Source organism: Euwallacea similis, chromosome 31 (assembly GCF_039881205.1).
Source record: "Euwallacea similis isolate ESF13 chromosome 31, ESF131.1, whole genome shotgun sequence".
Classification (NCBI taxonomy): domain Eukaryota; kingdom Metazoa; phylum Arthropoda; class Insecta; order Coleoptera; family Curculionidae; genus Euwallacea; species Euwallacea similis.
In genome coordinates, this window is record NC_089639.1 from 602,460 (window position 1) to 622,640 (window position 20,181).

Genomic DNA, 20,181 nt, shown 5'->3' on the forward strand with positions numbered 1-20,181 from the left:
TTATCTATCAGTATAGCAATTTGTTCCCCTTAATTATTTAATTAACTAACGTTTTGCAGGGTGATGTCAATGGCGTTTTTGAAAATCCTCTCGCCTCATCATACAACAGCCTCACTTCGTCAACTCGACAACCAAAAATTAATGAAATATCTCGGGGAGGCCTAGCAATCGATATAGAAAGCAATTCCGATCCAGAAGATATTCAGCATAATCTGCAAATTTTGTTACAACTCGATAAAAATATTAGATCTGATTTAGCCGAATTATTAGCGAACCATAAGTTAAATGATTTGACGGTTGCTAGCGTACCACTGGGTTCTCAGTTCTTTCAGAGGAAAATGAAAGAAGAAAAATGTCTTAATCACTTCCGTCGGGACGAATCAAGTGATGATAGCGATTCGAGAAGCCACCACACATGCTTTGGTGAAGATGAAAAAAGTATTATGGATTTTGACATATTCTCTGACGATATGGAGACTCATTCGGTAAGTCACTTTTTTAAATATATTTCGCGTAATATATCGAGATGCCTAATTTATTTATTTGCTCTAAGAATTAAAACTTTGAAAAAAATTATTTGGTATAAAAAAAGAAAATTTGGAAACTTCCGATTTTTGTTATGCAACAGAGGTATATTAATATGAAATATTCCATACTGATTTAAAAATAGAGTGTGTTATGTTGTCTTTTTTTCATTTAAACGAATTATTTGTGTCCCATGGATAAGATATGAATGGAATAAGTAATCTTAAATTGGCAATAATATAATTAAGATGATTTGTAAGACCCTTTTGAAACACAATTTCCTCATCCATTTCAATGAAAGCGAATAGATATAACATCATGAAACCATGTATTTCTGAAATCAGCATAAAGTGTCTCATCTAATAATATAATAATGACTCGTTCTAATGATTTTGCGTGATTCCTCGAGTCTGTGATCGCTAGAAGATGAGCGAAATTACCAATATTTTATATAGGGTGGAATTTTTTTCATGTTTAGTAAAGGGACTAGCAGAGTTACAAAATCTGTTAATTGGAAAAAAATGTAGTTGTAAGGGACCAGTTTAAAACTACTTTTAGCTTTTTAAAAAAGTAATTGTTGACTGGACATTTTAGAGAAGTTATCGGAACTAAAAACATGTCGATTTCTTTAAGTCGACCTGGCCGAGATATTATTGGCTCTAGGGAAGCAGTGTACATACAAAAGTTCTAGTAAATTTTTCCCTGATTAAGATTCGCTTATCAGATTTTTCTGGCCGATGTTACTTTTAAAACGTGACATAACATCTTTTTTATGTGAAAAATAATTGATTATGATTTTTTTAAATTGTTCTTTTCTAAACTTGATAATGATGCCAATAATCACGTAGCTAAATTTTAAAATAGTGGACCTATAGATATTTTTTTGGATTTAATGCCAAATTTTAGATGGTGTACCATGGATTCAATTATTTTGGTTGACGACGATCATTGAAATGCTTCATATAAGCTAAAAGCTTTAATATTTTGTAGTTTCTTTGCAATTTTCTTTATGCAATAAAAAGAGTTTTTTTACAAAATATTTTTTATAGCTAACATGAAGTACTTCACTAAATATTTCATTAACCGTTATCAACAAAACTCTATTTTTATTATAAAAGATAATTCGACCAAATTAAAAAAAATCAACATTTAGAAAAGCAAAAAAAAATGTAATTTTTGCTTACATGAATCATTTGGATGATTGTTGCAAACTAAAATAAATTAATCTGACTAATTTCGTGGCACATTATGTTAAAATTTAGTATTAAATTTAAAAAAAAATGTTATAGGTCCACCATTTTTCACAGAAATGCTTCGCAAAAAAGTAAGTTTGTCATATCTAAAAACGCAGGTAAAAAAATATTTGAAAAATGCGTTTTATACATACAACAAAGGTAACATTTCTTACATTTATTGTATTCACACAGTTTCTCTAAACACCAATAATAATTGAGCTAGACCAACTTAAAGAAATTGACCATATTTACTTTTCTAATATATCAATTAAGTCATAAACTTTAAAAAAATATTTAAGTTGCTCCCCTGATATTGCAAATATTTGCCCATTTAACCGTCCTTGCAACTACTACTATCCTTTTACTAAAAATTTTAAAAAACTCACTCTGAGATTTTTAAAAAATTCCATATGACTATCTTTGTAGACATGCATTATCAACGGAATTGATATGGCTACTCAAACTTCACCGTCTGTTAGTTCGACAAATCTAACATGGGAATCGTCTTCCAGTTCAGATGTAGAATGTTCAGAAGAATCCCTATGGGAGCAAGATACTGTCGTATCACTAAGCAATGCTTTAAATAGTGCAAAATCGAATTCTGCTCCCTTTTTAGAGACAATGTCACCTCAGCGACAGGTGAGATAAGGTTTAATTTTTTTTTTATTGTGCATAAATATGTTAATACGTATTATATAAGTATAACAATACATTTTTTTTAAGTTAATTTTGCATGCACTACGATTATATCAATGGTATTAGTATTTCATTATCTTAATTCGTTATTTTATATGAACAATTACGTACTTACAATAATTCAAAGTGATTTAAATCATTTATTTATATAGTGAGCTTAAAGAGGTGGAATAAAAATGTCTGGACTCGATGATTTGTATTTTATATTTGTTGTAGGATCCTGTTAAATATTGGTATAAGACATGCTACACAAAATATGTTTGGAAACTATATAAGGTGTTTGTGAAATGGCATTTTGAACAAAAAAATCTTATGGCTAGTGGCGGTTTCTATATAGGTAGATAGGTTCTAAATCCTTATTTCGCAGCTCATGAAAAGAGCAATAAGTAAATAATAGTGTTTTAGACTTTTTAAGGGATCAGGAGGGATAACTGAAGGTGATTAACTACGACCTTAAAAGTTCTCCGTTTCAGCAATATTTTTGAATGCTTTGGCGATTTCTGAGCAATTTGAAATATTTTGAAAAATTCAGCGTGGAAAATATTAAAGTGAAAAAAAACCTGATAATAGGAATAGCTAAATTTTATTTCAGAAATATAAAACAGTTCGATGCAATTGGCGGTATCTATATTAAAATGTGTTATAAGGTCTTAGAAGAGAATAGGTTGGGATGTAGTCATAGTAATTTTAAAGTTCATAATGGTAATTAAGACAGTGTAAATTTTTTAAAATACTTTTCATAGTTCCAGCTCTTTACTTACCCTCAACTGTTGCTTCAGTAGAAATATATGTTTAAATCATATGGATTTTTATATTAGTAAAATGCATTATTTTGATCAATATGCTGCAAAGAATCATATTCTTAATACAGCCTCCGCCTTTGAAACCAAAATCATTCATATGGATGACCGCCCATGCATAATTGATTTGCTGTATTTTCAGGTGAACAGGCCTTCCCGATCACAGTCCGATAGACATTTAACCGGTGAGTAGTTCAATACGTTGGTTAATAAATATGTCCGTCCGGGTCAGGGAATTCAAATTTTTTCGTAGTCTCAGTGTTAAAGTTAACGACAACTGGCCTATTAGGAAAGCCGAACAACTTTGGAAATTAATGCGGACCACGCAAATTGCAGGTTTGAAATTAATTACACACTGAAATTAGTTCCACAATCAATATGAACTGACAATAAAAATTAAAAATATAAAATGATAGTTTATATAATAAATAGATGTATATCTACAAGAAGTCAAAGTGAATAGGGCATTTCATTTGCCATTCTCATCTCACTGAATATTTATTTAAAACTAAATTTTTAATATGTGTAACAATGAACATTCCAACAGGACGGTGTTAATCAACTTATTTAACTTACAGAAGGTAAATTTTATAATGTAAGATGTAACAATGAATCTGTACGAAGCCACGCATGTAAGGATATAGTAAGACCAATGTATTACAGAGCACCTATAGGGTGTTTTAGTTTTAGCCTGCAACATTTCAAAAGATGATAAAAGTTCGCAAAGTAAAGCGACTCCATAAATAAACAAATTATTTGAAAAATGTATATCAACAAATACACAGGTTTCACAGTTTTAGATATTTTTTAATTTGTGGGTTTTATCATTTTTTAGATATTTAGTACAAGTTGTTCATTTTTCATAAAAATCCATATCTTCACCCATATTCAAGAATTTACAAGGTAATTTCTTTTTTGAGAGATCAGGTTACCCCAAACTTTTCTGTGGTACACAACTGATAGTTACTAATCAATCTTCTTAAATTCCCCTTAGAAACTATTTTATCACTTGCATTTATTGTTTATTTTCTAGCAATTTGAGAAAGTATTGAAAATAACGCCCCATTTGTATCACAATTTTTCAGTATATATTCGGAATGCCCCAGTACGTAGAACTGCAAAAACATTTTGAACTTTGTCGCCACATTTGTTACTAAATATTTAATTATTATGTTTTTCGTACTTCCAGGGTTAGAGTTACGGATGCTAATCGAAAAAAAATAGGGCTCTATAAATTTTCTACCAACTCTGAAATTATGATAAAAAATAAAGCGTTTCTCCGGATATATTTATAAATTGCTAGAAAATAGGTGGTGGATATAAAAAAATCAAGAAACAAAAGTTTCTAAATTGAATGGGAAATTCAAAGTTATTAGTGAATATCAGTGGAGTATCATAAAAAAATTTAAGGCATTAAATAGGGCCTGACGCCTTAAAAAAATCAAACTATAGATTTTTTGAATTGGGTTTAGAAGACGGTTGATTTGACTTTTATGAGAGATTTGCGTTCCAAATTTGAAGTTCAACTTAAAATGAAAAAAAAAAACGTGAAACATTAACATTTTGTATGTTAACGTTTTATATTTTCCAAGTTCTTTTATTTCACCATTATCTATCACACCCTAAAACGCCTTATATAGGTGTGGGTATTAAGGATTATAACACCCGTCGAATTCACATCTGCTTATTTTAATATGATATATAAATATTTAATTAATAAATAAAGAAAGTGAGAAAAAGCAGTACCTGACATATCTTTTTTTCAGAAATTGAAGCTAGCGATGCGTGTAAATGGCTGCGAGCAACCGGCTTTCCACAATACGCACAAATGTACGAAGGTAATATTAATATTTTTTTCCTTTTTTTAGCTTTTTATTAAGACTAACAATTTTGGTTAATATAATTAATATGGTAATAATGGAAAAATTAAAATTAACAACTACATGGGGAAGGGGGGTCAAGTCAAGCAGTATAAACCAACATTTTGATTTTCTTGTGTGTTGTTATATAATTATTTCATTTTACTTGTTTCGTTTTTAACATTTCACTTCTGAACCTTCCATATAAAACCTGTTCTGTAAAAATTATGTTTATTTTAAAATATATCACTTGAAAGAAATTTAGGTTTTAAAAAAAGTATAGATTTCAGAAACAGTTGTTTCTTTGCAGTGTTACCATCGTAATACCTTAAATTTTTTCTATCAGCGCTACGTAAACCAAATATTAAATATTTTGGGGTGACTGTCAGTTTGACATTAATTTAACAGATATTAAATTGAAGAACTGCTACTGACCAGTAGTTACAAGCTACTATATCCCCCATTGTATTTTGACAGAAACAAAAACCTTATGCTACCAATTTCCATTTGTGCCTAAATAAATATTAACGGAATATTCAAAATTAATTTCATTATTTACAAAATAGGACCTGATTCAATGTGTGTATGTGATCATTTTATTGCATCGTTTGTCTCTTGACAATTTTTCCAGTAGCTATACAGGGTGGCTCAGCTTATGCTAGCAGGACTCTGGCATTCAATGGAGAAATTTAGTTTTCAAGTATATCACACAAAAAAATATCGGAAAGCCCTTAGTTTTTGAGATACAGTATCGTTTTTTAAAAATTTTCTCACACAGTTTATTTTATGCATTAAATCATATTCCTACAGTTTTTGAAGTAATATATTCAAAGTTTTATTGCAACTTACCTTCGACACACTTTACATAAAAAAAGGTGGAAAATTTTTAATTCTTATCCTGATTAGCCAATATTTTGAAATCTTAGACTTAGAAACCGATATGAAACAATCATATATCGCCTCTAATTTTCTCAAAGAGCTCGAAAACTGTTTCAAACGCGTCAATATGAGCAGGAAATTTGATTCCTTAAAAATAATATAGTCAGTGGTGTACCTACCACAAACAAGTACCAGATGGTAAAAGAGGTCTTGACCTCAAAAAAAATATCACTTTGGACACAATCTTGAAAACGAAGAATTTTTTGACATACTTTTACACATACTTGACTTTAAATACTGTTATCCATCGAATGCCAAAGTATTACTAGTATACACTGATTCATATTGTATTCAGGGTATACCAAAAATTATTGGGCGTACTGCTTCATGTAATTTTTTTACCGATCTGACTTCCTTATCGATCCTTGTATGCTTCTAAATTTGAAAAATTAATTTTATTCATAAAAGTTAAATCGTTTTCTTAATACCTGAGAAATTTTGGTAATAATAATAACTCATAGATATTTATCTTTTTTGATAAATAAATTTTTTAGATATATTTAATTTGAAATGTTTTTTTATCGTATAGGGTGAACACTACGAAAATTTTTAATTGTAATAAATAAATTGGCGAAATTTCATATTTTTTTCTAAATTGTTAGAATCTATTGTTCAATTGAACAAGTTATAATCGTAAATCTCTCAAAATGATTCCACTTTTTTAAATGGATTACTTTTTTGTTTTTACACAAATGAAAAAATCCATTTTCCCTAATTTGAAAAATTTAATCATTTATACATTTATCTCTATGTTTTTCAGATGTTTAAGACATTAGGTAAATAATCAGTAACTAATAATTATTGAAGATATAATTCTCTATTTTCATAGATTGTACAACGTGAATGCGTAAATCAATTTTTTTGAACTATTCCACGACTTTCTGTTCAATTATGAATGTCTGGTTAGGCAACAGGTAGTAATAGCCTACAATTTTTGGCTAATGTTTGAGTTTAAATATTTGATAAACGGCTAGAGATAAATACATAAGTAATTATGTAATATTTGAAATCGAGAAAAAGAAATGTTTCCTTTTCTGCAAAAATATATGTAATTCATATAAAACACAAAAGTGGTGTCATTTTGACAGAGTTGCGCTGCTCATCTATTCAATTTAACAGTAGGTTCTTACAATTTGGAGTAAAATATAAAACTTTTATAATTTATTGATTTTTGCAGGAGCATTTTGCAGGATAATGGAAATATCCATTTTATAAAATATAATGAATCACCTTGTGCAGATATGCTACAAATTAAGATTTCTAATAAATACAAATTTAACAATGTTACTAAATTTAGCATTTTGTTTTCGTAGTTGAATTCTCCTATTAATTTACTACAAAAAAAACTTCGCCTTGTTTTAATATACTTAATATCTCTTACCATACCGAAATTCTGTCTCTTTGTAGGTGAGGAAAACTGCAAATAGCAAAGTGCCCTATTTTTAAGATAATTTATTAAAAGAGGCTCGGAAAAATAACAACGGTTTTTCAAGTTTTCATTTTTTTTTCTGATATATTCGTAACTACTCGAAATTTTTTTATTCTCAAAAAGTCAGTTTGTTAAGTGTCTAATTCCGCAACTTTGCCATAATTTAATTAACTTTGTATCTTTTACGAATCCAGAGAATTCAATAGAGAGCCTCACAATTGAACGACCTTGTAAATATTTAAATAAAATTGACAAAAAAAAGATGGTTATCTAGGCGTTACTTTTATCACCATAATTTCACGAGTATCATAAAAATGATTTAATAAGTATAAATAGTATTCATTTTAAAGGCCAATGTTTCGTACCGTAAAAAGAATTACATGAAGTACTTTAATATAATATTATTTTGTCGTGTGTTATATGTCCTATCATTTTTGACATCAGTTTCGAAACATTTGATATAGTTTAAAAAAATAAAAACATTAAAATTCTAACTTGTACATCGTAGATATGCAGTTTCCTATCGAAATTTACCAAGTCGCACAAGATCATCCATTTCTCGAAAAGGATGCTTTACATTCTCTTTTCCGTCGATTGAAAATACTTAATAGTTGTGCGCATTTGCATCAACATCGCATTGCTCATCACAATGATGATTCAGATGAGGAATTTTGCGCTCTTAGTGATAATTGGACGTATCAGAGCGATGTTCGACGATGGTCTAGAACTTGTATGCGAACTACAGGTTGTAAGGCAAATTAGGAAATGTGTTCATGTAAGAATTGAGTATCTTTACAGCGAATTCAGAAGGAAGTTGTGAGATTTTTGACGGCGACAATAACATTAAAAATCAATTTAAAGATGAGGTATTTGAAAAAAGCCCTCCGTCTAATAGAGGAAAACTGAAACGTTTAGGATCAAGCAAATCGAGAAGACGTAGAGATGGCATTTGCTTCAGCGAAAGAGAAGTAACGGTGGATTTAATTTCTCCTCTGTGCAATCTGAGAACGCTAGATTTGGGTCACGTGTCAGATCCCGAATTAATTGTTACCCCAAGTGTTCAACACTGCACTAACTTAAAAACTGATAGAGTCGATAAATCTGATCAAAATGGAATTCAAACTTCAAATTCAGTCCAAAATAACGTATTGGAAAAGCTTTCAGAAAATAATACTAACAAAAACAACGATGACCCTCACGAGAATTGTTGTGTCGAAGAGAGAGAAGCACCTTTACATACTTTAACTGCCGCCCAATTACAAGTTTTGCGTAAATTAGCCCTACTAAAATTAACAGCCTATATGGAGAAATTCTGTCCCTCCCACAGGACTGGATGGACATTAGATCTTACCAAACTTATACGCAAGTTCAAGGCTCCCGTATATAAAGGTAAGTACACGTAGGGTGCGTACCGTTTGCCAATCTGGTTAACCGCTCGGTGAACTATTGCTTTCGCACTTCAGACACGACCCTTCCTGAACTGCTACAATCGTTTTTTAGATACATATACAGGGCGCATTGTTTACTGACATATATCTAAAAGGGGGTAATAACGTAAGATCAATTGAACATATTTAATCGTACCGGGTGATACAAAATCAGTAGCCAAGCAATTGGGGTAGGTTTAAAAACAGCTAAGATTGCATAGATATTTTAGGATCTGCAAATTAGACCTATGAATGTCTAATTTTCATTTCCGCTTTCACCGGATCAATTTCCTTATTTTTTATTAACTAATGAAAAACAAGTAAGAATTTTAAAAAAATTTATAAAAACCATTTGATCTATTATGGTATTGTCTAGATTTTCTCAACTAAGTTTTTATGGAATAGAACGTAGCAACTTTTATGTACGTCACTTACCACTCCACATTAGATATGTCAGTGAACCAAATATCCTATACAGGGTGTCCTTAAATAACGTTGCAATATTTTAGGAGGTGATTCTAGAAGTTAAAATAATAAAAAAAGTTCTTATAAACATACCCTAAAAATTGTTTCTTAAAGGAGCTAGAACCCTTTAAAGAGGGACCTCTGAAGATGGTTTTTTCGCAATATTTTCGAAACGGTTTGTGCTAAAATTATGAAATTCGGTTTACTTTAATAAATTGAAATGAGAAAACTTTCTTTGTATTAATAATTGTAGATTTTAATGAGGGGCGTCACATACAGGGGGTCTCCTACGTAAATTTCACCTTAACGTTTTTGTTTGTGACAATTCTTTATTTTTGAAATCAAATTACTAATTCGCAAATATTCTTTAGTAAAAAAGATCCTCTTATTTCATCTCGTTAGAATAGACCGTTTTCCAGAAAAATGGATTTTTATAAATCGATGCGCGATTACAGGGACATCGAAATGCATCTTAATGAACATGGTGGGTGGATGTCACTCTTAACTTTTGTCTTTGACGTTTTCAACATTTATTGTGAGTAATCATTACTAATATTTGTCTTATAATTGCTGGTTAATAAAAAAATATTTCTATTACAAAGATCCCTATTATGTTTATTAAGATGCATTTCGATGTCTGTAATCGCGCATCGATTTATAAAAATCCATTTTTCTGGAAAACGGTCTATTCTAACGAGATGAAATAAGAGGATCTTTTTTACTGAAAAATATTTGCAAATCATTAATTTGATTTCAAAAATAAAGAATTGTCACAAACAAAAAAGTTAAGTTGAAATTTACGTAGGGGACCCCCTGTATGTGACGCCCCTGACTAAAATCAACAATTATTAATACAATGAAAGTTTTCTCATTTCAATTTATTAAAGTATACCGAATTTCATAATTTTAGCACAAACCGTTTTGAAAATGTTGCGAAAAAACCATCTTCAGAGGTCCTCCTTTAAAGGGTTCTAGCCCCTTTAAGGAACAATTTTTAGGGTATGATTATAAGGACTTTTTTTTATTATTTTAACTTCTAGAATCACCTCCTAAGATATTTCAACGTTATTTCCGGATACTCTGTATAACCCGTTCTGCAAAGTTGTCCAATGTTGGAAACGGTACCTACATACACTGAAAACTGTTATCCAGTGTTCAGAGCAGCAGCTCTATTTTCGTTGCAGATAAAAACGTGTTTGGTGTACCTGTCACAATCGCTTTACAGAGATCTGGTCAGGTACTGCCTCGGAATATTGAAGAAGCGCTTCGCTGGTTGCAGTTGACTGCTGTAGATCAAGTTGGCATTTTTCGAAGGCCTGGTGTTAAATCAAGAATACAGGCCCTGCGAAACCTGGTTGAAACCAACTTATACGTGGACTACTCCGATCAGCAATCTTATGACGTTGCTGACATGGTAAAACAATACTTCAGGGAATTGCCTGAAGTATTGTTAACCAACCGACTTTCTGAAACTTTTATCCTAATATTTCAGTGTAAGCTTCCTTTTTTTCTTGTTAATAACTTAAAAGCAACAATCTGTTTTAGTATTTAAATATGAAAAGCATTTCAAATTTCAATATCCCCTATTTATAGCCTATATTAAAGGACCTTCAAACGGATTGCTGCCTTCTAATGTTTTTTTTTTTTTTCAAAAATTGTACAATACCATGAATGGAAATGATAATTTTTGTTACATTCAATGCAAAACTTAATGTGTTACGAGTTATTATCGCAATTTACCACATCAAGGAATTTAAAAAAGCTTCCATTAAGGCTTTTTTAATTCTAAGATGTATGAGTAGCCTATCATTTAATCCGTTTGAAGGTCACATGGTCACATCAAATTATTCCACCCTATTTCTAATGTATTTTGAAGTATCATTATTAATGTTCCTTGTTTTTATCTCATTATAGATGTACCGCCTTCCTTAAGAAAAGAGTCTATACTGTGGGCATCATTACTGTTGCCGGACGAACACCTTGAACTTCTTCAAGCACTCCTTCATTTTATGCTGGCCATATCAAAACATTCCGATATCAATCAAATGAACGAAAGCAATTTGGCTATGTGCTTTGAACCAACTTTATTCCATCACGCTCAAGCATTAAAACAAAACTCCGGTTCTCCCCATCCTAAAGAATTGGCAGAAAATAAAGCTGGCTACGAGTGTTTATTGTATTTCCTAAAAAACTATGACGTTTTATTTAAGGTAAGATTAATCTGTATTAATTTTATTAAGTTAATTAGCAGGTTTCCAAAATAGTAATGTGTAGGTAAACAGGGTGTTTGTCTCGTGATTTTATTTTTGACGAATGACAAATGATGTCGAAAGAAATCGACTAATTCAAAACCATAACATTAATAGTTGCACAATAAGAAAGATTCGATTTTTAAACCATTTCTTTAAAATAAACTTTTTTACATTTTTAGTTCCATGTATTCACGAATATTCATCAGATATCTGGTTACTTCTAGTACGTTTTCATATTTACCAGTTAGTGTTTTGCAATTTGTTAAACTGAAAAATCGAATTGGTCGTCGTAGTTCTATTACAAGGCTTCCTTAGGCTTCCTTGATAACTCGATCTGACCCCCTTCGATTTTTATTTATGAGATCTTTTGAAGAACATGCTATACACCAACACAATTTGAAGATAGGGTCGGTTTTGCAAGTTATGCCAATTACTGGGTACGAAGAGTGAGACATTATGTTCAGTAACACACTTAACGAAAATTTCGAACAACTATTTTAAGTTGAATAATGATCATTTGCATAAAAATAGGTTATTGCCATTTGTTAATGAACGTATTGCTTTAAAAAATATATCTTTGTAATATCACAGCTTTTATTATGGTGTTTTTGATTTAATCGGGTTCTTTTACGACAGTTAATTATCTCTTTAAAATAAAATCACAACACTTCATTCACCTTGTATATTTAAATTATTTTAAGTTTTTTAGAAATAATTCAAATTCAACAAAGCAGCAATGTTTCTTTCTCATATACTTTTTCCTATTTTGACATTTTCTGACAACATGGAATTTTTAGGTACCCACTGATATATTGAAACAATGTAAAACCAGTGAAATAGAAGAAGCTAAAGCGAAATTACTGGACGATTTAGGTTTTGAACACGGCGGGAAGGGTTGGCGTGACTATTTAAACGATTGCCAAGCAAATTTGCTCAGGGAAACTAAAGACAAACAACGCGGTTGGATTTCTGTCAATAGTCATCAACAGAAAGTTGAAATTGCCTATAAAAAAGTCGCCGATGGCATTCCTCTGAGACTTTGGAAAGTTACCGCTGAAATCGAAGCTCCACCATTCGAAGTCCTTCACAGAATTCTACGGGAAAGGCATATTTGGGATCTGGAACTACGTTCCTCAAAAATTGTTATTCAGTTGGAGCCGCGAAGTGAGGTATATCAGTTTGTACGTGGAAGTATAGCCCCACGACCCTCAGAAGAGTACTGTGTGGTGCGGACGTGGCGTACGGATCTTGGAAGGGATGCTTGCTTACTTGTGGAAACCTCAGTAGAACACCCAGATGCTCATTCTATTCCCAATACTATCAGGGGACTAGTATTAGCATCCAGATATCTTGTAGAGCCGTGTGGCTCAGGAAAATCCCGTCTCATTCATCTTTCTAGAATCGAGACCATGGGGCGAGCTCCTGATTGGTATCAGAAGCATTTCGGTCATTTACAAGCACTCTTTTTAGCTAACATTCAAGGTTCCTTCAGAGGACATGAAAATGCGTCTGGACCTGAAAGCAAAGTATGAAAATAAAAGTGACAAAAATAACAGGAAAAAAATTAATGCAATTTGCGATGAAGCCCAGAGCACTTTTGTTCAGTAGAATTTAAGTTGCAATATTGCAGGGAATCATTCCATTTATTTTTATTGAAATATTAAATTAATATTTGCATAAAATTTCTGGGATGCTATTAAGTTAAGTCGTACCATTATGCATTCCTGCGGCAATTTCGAACTAAATCAAATTATTGCGTTATTCATTATTGAACCGTTCATAGACGGTATGCACTTAATACAACTTAACCAAAAATATCGTTAACAGTACACTTATGTGCCATACTAGTCACTAATTTATATAATATTAATATTAGGTACTGCATCATTCTTTATATCAGAAATACAGCGTGTCCCACTAAGGCAAATCTGAAAAATCGATACTTCACTTTTTTATTTTAGTGGAACGATCTATACTATACTAATACTATAATTACTGCATTATTGAAGTTATCTCGGAATTTGATAACTATTTCGCATCCCCTATATTCCGATGTCTAACAGTTTTCTCAATATTGATTGAAATGTGACATTTTTTGCGTTTTTAAAATCGCTCATAACTCTTGCTTCATACGGCTATATCCAATTGACAATGACAGCAAACGAAGACTGTAAAAATTCAACAATAATTTCAAAAACAAATTAGAGAAGTGATGACAAATTTCTTGATTTAAATGAAAGTTGCGTTTTTGGCTAGCTATAATTCTTTAAAGTTTTCGTAGTTCTATTGGTTTGTTAATGAGGCTTTTAAGTTGATTTTTTTGACTAACTCTTAATAATCCACAATTTAACGATCACGTTTAGCATAGAAACACAAATACAGGGCGGTCCACTTTTTTGTAGCAGGACTTTAATCGTCAATAGAAAAGCTTATTTTAAGAAGAAAATTTCATATCAACATAGGCCCAAAGTGCTTCGTTTTAAAGATACCAGGCGTTGAAAATTATTTAAAAAAACACATTGTATGCTGCCATATTCAATAATAATATCACGGCCCACGGGCACCCAATGATGGAGTTGTGGAGTTTTACTGCCATAAAATTCAATAAATTATTAATACGGTCCTGTCTAAAATCAAATTTTATTATTTATTATTGTTAATGATACATATTGCATAATTAAAAGTGGAAAACAGCTACAAAAATTCACTTAATTTAAAGTAGGTGTTCAAAATATGAACCATTTTGTTGCACACATAATTCGCACCGACGTCTAATGGATCAGAGAACACCAATTAAATTGTGATTTCTAAATTCAGTGCACGCATTTCTAATGCAGCCATTAAGTTCTTCCCTTGTTTCCACAGGAGTTGCATATATACTTGTTTTTTTTTTAATTCACAAATAAAAAAATTCAACGGGGTTAGGTCGAGAGAATTTGTTACGCAACTGAGCCAGATACGAAAAAATGTCAAGAGACTTTTTTGTAGAAAATGAATTACTCATTTAGGGAAAAAAACTGAAATTTGATTTTAGACAGGACCGTATTAGTAATTTATTGAATTTTATGATAGTAAAACCCCACAACTCCGGCACTGGTTTCTCGTGATATTATTGAATGTGGCAGCATACAATGTGATGCTGTACACTAAATTTAGCATAAATATCTTTAGAAGTTAGAGTATTATAAAAAATAATTTAATTTTTTTTAAGTTATCAACGCCCGCTATCTTTAAAATACAGCGTTTATGGGTCTATGTTGATATGAATTTTTCTTTTTAAAATAAGTTTTTCTATCGATTGTTAAAGTCCTGCTTTAAAAAAAGTGGACCATCCTGATTAAACTTTTACATCACAAAACTTAACTCATTACTTTATGAAAAAATGCATAACCCTGTGATTTTTTAAAACGAATCCCACAAGATTACCCAGTGACAACGTGTCATAAGGGTCAAAGTTCGACGTTAATTTTCAAAAGCAAATGATAGATTAGTTAAAAGATGTGCAAGAGTTTTGTATTTTAATTTGATTTGGACTACAAAACGAAATACATAAAACCATAATGACAAAAAAAATTGTATTTTTAGTTGCTCTATTCGAAATAATTATGAAAATTGTGACGATCTATTGGGTGTTTGTATTATTGCGTGTTACTAAACGGCTAAGATTTTTTATTAGCTAGGAAATAGTACAAAATCTATATTTTTCTAACATTCAACAACCATCTCAAGTAGGAGTTAAAATATCAGAGGTATGTCAATTATCAATTCAGCATCAGGGATCAATGTATCTATTACTCACAAGTTTAATGGTAAATAGTAAATTACTTAATCAATTCCCTGCGTTTACAATTCACCTACTGCGAGTTTTTTTTAATGATCACCAGGTACAATTATTGACTTTAATATACTGTCAATTATTCAGATTTCGCCTAGTTGTATGTAATTTTCCCACCATTGGTTGGTGCAGTTTCCAGTGTTATACCCTGTAAGTAGAAATTAATAAATAAAAAATTTATTAAGGCCAGTATTGTTATAGAACTATATATTGTTTATATATCACTAAATGCCATTAATCAATTTTGTTTGTAATTGTAGAGGTGCTTATATAAATCTAATAAAGATTGCTCCCAGTACGTATTTGTCATTTTTGTGCAGCAAAATTTAAATTTTATAAAAATTTGCTCTTCATTTAATAAAATTTCTAAAATAATGGAAGTATTTTCGGGCGTAAATGGTTAAAAATTTTAAATGATTTAGGACTGACATTCAGGATTTTACTGAACTTCCTTGAAATTATTTCTTCCGACTTTAAAGCAAAAGAAGCATTACAAAAAAAAGTAGTTCATTATATACCGGTTGTCCAACTAAGAGAGGTTGTCAGCTGTATCTCAAAACCTATACCTAAATGTAAAGTTTAATATGAGAATAGTCACGAGGAATATAACGAAAACATTTTAAAAATAATTTCGCAATTGCAGCTCCCTAAAAGGAGTTAGATGAAAAAACCGCACGTAACTTTGTAGTAAAATGCCTTTTATTACTACGCATACTTTTACTCATTGTAATAAACGTATCAAACCAATATATCAGTTGGATGCTACTCACTTCTTGTTTGATACTTAACATTTCGAAATTATTCTTTTAGAAAATGCCTACTGGATGTAATATAGATTAGTCATGTTCCATGTTTGTTTAAAACTATATATCCTTGTAAAAAAGCATAAATGAAATTCAAAATTTTGTATACGAATCCTTTATTTAACAATCTGGAACCTAAACATAGGTACCTATTTCAGCATATCCTTCATTTTTTAAATTAATCTATATGAATTAACAGGATCTTATAAGTTGGTACAAATTGTATAGTAGGTATGTGTGTCAACAAAGAGAATAATTCTCTTCTTTCTAATCTAGTAAAATTGCGTTAAATTTTAAAAGCACGTTCATTTGTAATCAGAAAATCTAGTGTGCACATCTACTAAAATAAATATGATTTGGCAAAATTAGTTAATTAATTATTACCTACTGTTGTATAACTTCATTGCCATTTTCAAACGGATGACTGAATTCATTTTCATAACTCTCAATCAATACAAAATACCTACATACGTCTCAAACTTTGACGTTATATACTTTTTCTTCCATACCATGAAAACTTGTAGTGTTCAAACTAAACAGTTTCAAAATATATTTTTATTTGAAACAGTTAAAGTGGCACATTTTCACACGAGATAGAGGGTAGGACTGAGTGCACAAACTGTGAACTTCATACTTCTTGCCGTTTTAAAAGAATTTAATTAAATTTTAGCTAAGGTATTCTCAAAACATCCATTTTCAGTGGTTCAATCGCAACACAATTGATTTTGCGGTTCATTTATATGTTATTACGATAGTGCCGGTTGTAGTCCTGCACATAAGGATCCATCACTATAATCTGGTTTTAGGGGTAATCGAGCTGGTCTTCGTGACCTCATGCTTCTGCGTCGCACAGGTGCACATGTGCAGTCACAATGCATGACGCATAGGGCTACTGATGTTGCCAAGGTCACCACAAATGGAATGGCGAAGTAGTGGATAATAATGGCAATCTAACAGGAAGATAAAAATTTAATTACTTATAAGGTAAGAAATTCCAATTACAGCTCAAATATACCTGCTCATCCTTGAGGTAATGTGTAAGTACCAGGCTACCATTTTGCCTTGAAGGGAAACAGTTGAATTCAGTACCTTCGTTTCCAAAGGTTTCAGTAAAATTAGTACATCTAATCTTTGGAGGGTACCCACAACCTTTTATGTTTACTAAAAGAATTGCCTCCTCTGTAGTATTTAATTCTTGGCCTGTTCCATTGTAGCTAACATAGATATGAGTGCAATGATAGGCATCACTGGTACAACCTTCTCTGCATGAACTCCAGGAACAATTTGCTAAGCCTTGTAAAAATAATTGCATATACATACAAGGGAAAAGTTAGTGATATTGACAAGCAGCATCCAAATTTAAACAGTCAGTCATTAACATTTTGTGATAGACAATCTCCACACGTCTTTTATTGTTTTATATGTGTAACCATAAAAAGTTTATTAAAGTTGACAGAATATTCCTTAAAAAATATGAAGAAAAAAGAAATAAATTAAATTCCTAAGTTTTTTGCAATTTTATTTGTTTTTTTGCTTTTGTATTAAACTAAAACTAAACTTTACGTCTTTTAGCAGGGAATAGATTTTACCTTGAGTTTATTTACATCATTAAGCATGTTTAAAAAAAAATTACATCCAATTAAAGAACTAAAAGGTGGTCCCGTAGCCTTGCACATTTTAATTTTAAAATTTCACCTTTTACAAAGACTTGCAAACACTATTATATTCTGCTGAATATTGCTGGAAATATCTAATAAATTTTTAGATTGTCAACTACTGTTGTAAAACACAAAACTCCCCTTTCTTATCTAAATATATGGTTAAATTGTTGATAACCTGTACTGACTATTCAATAGGTATAATCACCTTATAACAATAATTATGTTTTTATGATTTATAAGAACTTTTTAATATAAAGTTTACATTTGCTTTAAAAAAGTATACAAGGTGTCCCGAAATTATGTGTCAATAATTTACAGGGGTGTTAAATTTTTCAAAACAGGAAGACTGAATCAAATAGTGATAGGTCAAAAATGTATACTAACGGTGCTAGTGCCCTTTGAAGGTACTCCTTTGGAAATTGATTATTTAGAATATCTGTGGAACTGTTAAAGATAATTGAACGTAATTTAACATATCTACACAAAATTTTATGCTAAATTTGATGGTGATATTCATTTGTTAACAAATACGTCAGTAACGTGCGTTTAGGGGGAGGAGGATAGGGTATTTTTGTTTAACTTTTTTGTACGGCATCTATCGACAACTTTAACCCCAAGTAAAAGTTATTTGAACTTTTTTACACAGATAAGGTCCTTTTATTGCAAGTCGCTATCTCTCACCGTTTTCGAAATAATAGCACTTAAACATTTCTTTGCATGACTGATATGAGATAAATAATCAATTTCCAAAGGAGTACTTTCGAAAGGCACTAGCACCATTAGTATACATTTTTGACCTACCACTATTTGATTCAGTGGTCCTATTTTGAAAAGTTTAATACCCCTGTAAATTATTGACACCTAATTTTGGGACACCCTGTATAATTGAATATAAATTTATAAAAATACAAATTTTACCAAATAGCCTGTAAGTTTTTCTAAAATTGAAATTCAAAAATGAAAAAACTAATAAAATTTAACTACTTTGCAGAGATTTTCTAAATCGCCTTGTAGGGAATATCCTATTGACCTCATCAACATTAACCTTTTACGGTTATTAATTCAAGACCATGAGACCTTTCAAGCTATAAAGGACACATGCAGATCATTCTTTGCAAAAAGTTCATTATTATTAAAATATGGTTGCTGATTTTCAATGTCTTTAACTTTTCTTCTTGTGTGTAAATAAATTCAAATTATCACCTGTAAGCTGTTCTACTCTACTCGTGACACACCTGACAGGTTCTGTCACAAAGTTACTAGCTAATGTTGAGATAGCTGGATCCACATAAAGTGGTACCAAGAAGAGAAGTGATGAACCAGCAGCTATTGACAATATAGCCAGAAAGCTTGTTGCATAAAACAATGCTTGTTCCCGACAACTCCTCACTCCTTGCTGTCGATTTTGAGTCTTTTTTGAAATAGCCAATTCCTAAAATAACAGTACAGAGTATAATCTTCAAGTAGATGCAAACTAAGTTTTGTAAATTGATGTCTTGAAAAGATAAATTTTAGAAATTCAAATGTTGTGTATCAACTTGCCTTTATCTTTCGTTTCCTAAGCTCTTCTTGTTCATCTAAAAGTAATTCAGAGCTGGAGCTCCTCATTATTTTCTAGTTTATGAAGCAGACATTTGCACAATTGATTAAATACCAGAAAAATAGGTACATAATCACGGTTTTTTTACTATTATTTCATTTTAAAGGTTTGTGGAATCTACCCTTCGTCTCTCTCCCACCCAAATCCACAGCAATAATGATTGTTTTGTTTCCAGATAATAATTTAAAACGAAAGGGTGACTTGTTTTGTTGCGTTTAGGTTAAGTTTGTATGAAAGTACAGACCATTTGTCTTCGGACAACATTTTTGTATTTGGCTTCACTCTTCGCTAGAATCAGCAAACAATACACCTAGGTGAAAGAATGCCATTTATTAAACAGATCATCATATTGTAGTGTGGTAGTATTACCAATCTTATTATTCTTTCTAGGGACACGGCTTCAAACATTCCGCATTTTACATTTCGGAATCAGTCATTTTTTGATTCTGACTATAATTAATGAAATAAAAAACACGTTGACGTTGACTTAACTGGGTCACTAGTTCGGTAAGGTTAATAATTGCACCCCTGAACTCTAAGGAACTGGAAATCACCTCCATCTCTCTCGAATGTCAAGAAAATGGGGTTTAAAACAAAAAAAAACTTACTTGATGCTCTGCTCTACAGCTTTTGGGTAGTGGGGGGTCTCTGTCAC

The 20,181-nt window shown here is 31.1% G+C and overlaps 3 protein-coding genes across 8 annotated transcripts in view; 1 reads left to right on the plus strand and 2 right to left on the minus strand.

The window, feature by feature from the left end:
- Nucleotides 1-15,760, plus strand: part of cv-c (crossveinless c) — a 28,564-nt gene extending 12,804 nt beyond the window's left edge. For all 5 annotated transcript variants that reach the window (XM_066403820.1, XM_066403818.1, XM_066403817.1 and 2 more), the window contains exons 3-11: nt 60-485; nt 2,187-2,399; nt 3,399-3,441; nt 5,023-5,094; nt 7,992-8,228; nt 8,282-8,872; nt 10,560-10,868; nt 11,290-11,585; nt 12,425-15,760. In XM_066403820.1, coding sequence (XP_066259917.1) covers nt 60-485; nt 2,187-2,399; nt 3,399-3,441; nt 5,023-5,094; nt 7,992-8,228; nt 8,282-8,872; nt 10,560-10,868; nt 11,290-11,585; nt 12,425-13,159 — 2,922 coding nt within the window. In that variant the 3' untranslated portion in view covers nt 13,160-15,760. The remainder of the gene's footprint in view (nt 1-59; nt 486-2,186; nt 2,400-3,398; nt 3,442-5,022; nt 5,095-7,991; nt 8,229-8,281; nt 8,873-10,559; nt 10,869-11,289; nt 11,586-12,424) is intronic.
- The window catches only part of LOC136417976 (toll-like receptor 2), a 116,764-nt gene that overhangs the window by 48,979 nt on the left and 47,604 nt on the right, over nt 1-20,181 (minus strand). The window lies entirely within an intron of this gene.
- On the minus strand, nt 16,365-20,046 carry Teh1 (tipE homolog 1). 2 transcript variants are annotated; one of them, XM_066403773.1, is made up of 5 exons: nt 19,896-20,046; nt 19,469-19,814; nt 19,130-19,358; nt 17,281-17,558; nt 16,365-17,215 (listed from the first exon to the last, which is right to left on the minus strand). In XM_066403773.1, the coding sequence occupies exons 2-5, from the start codon at nt 19,532-19,534 to the stop codon at nt 17,012-17,014; spliced, it is 777 nt and encodes a 258-aa protein (XP_066259870.1). In that variant the 5' UTR covers nt 19,535-19,814; nt 19,896-20,046; the 3' UTR covers nt 16,365-17,011. The 2 variants fall into 2 exon arrangements, with proteins under 2 accessions (XP_066259870.1, XP_066259869.1); XM_066403772.1 differs by having other exon boundaries at nt 19,469-19,836.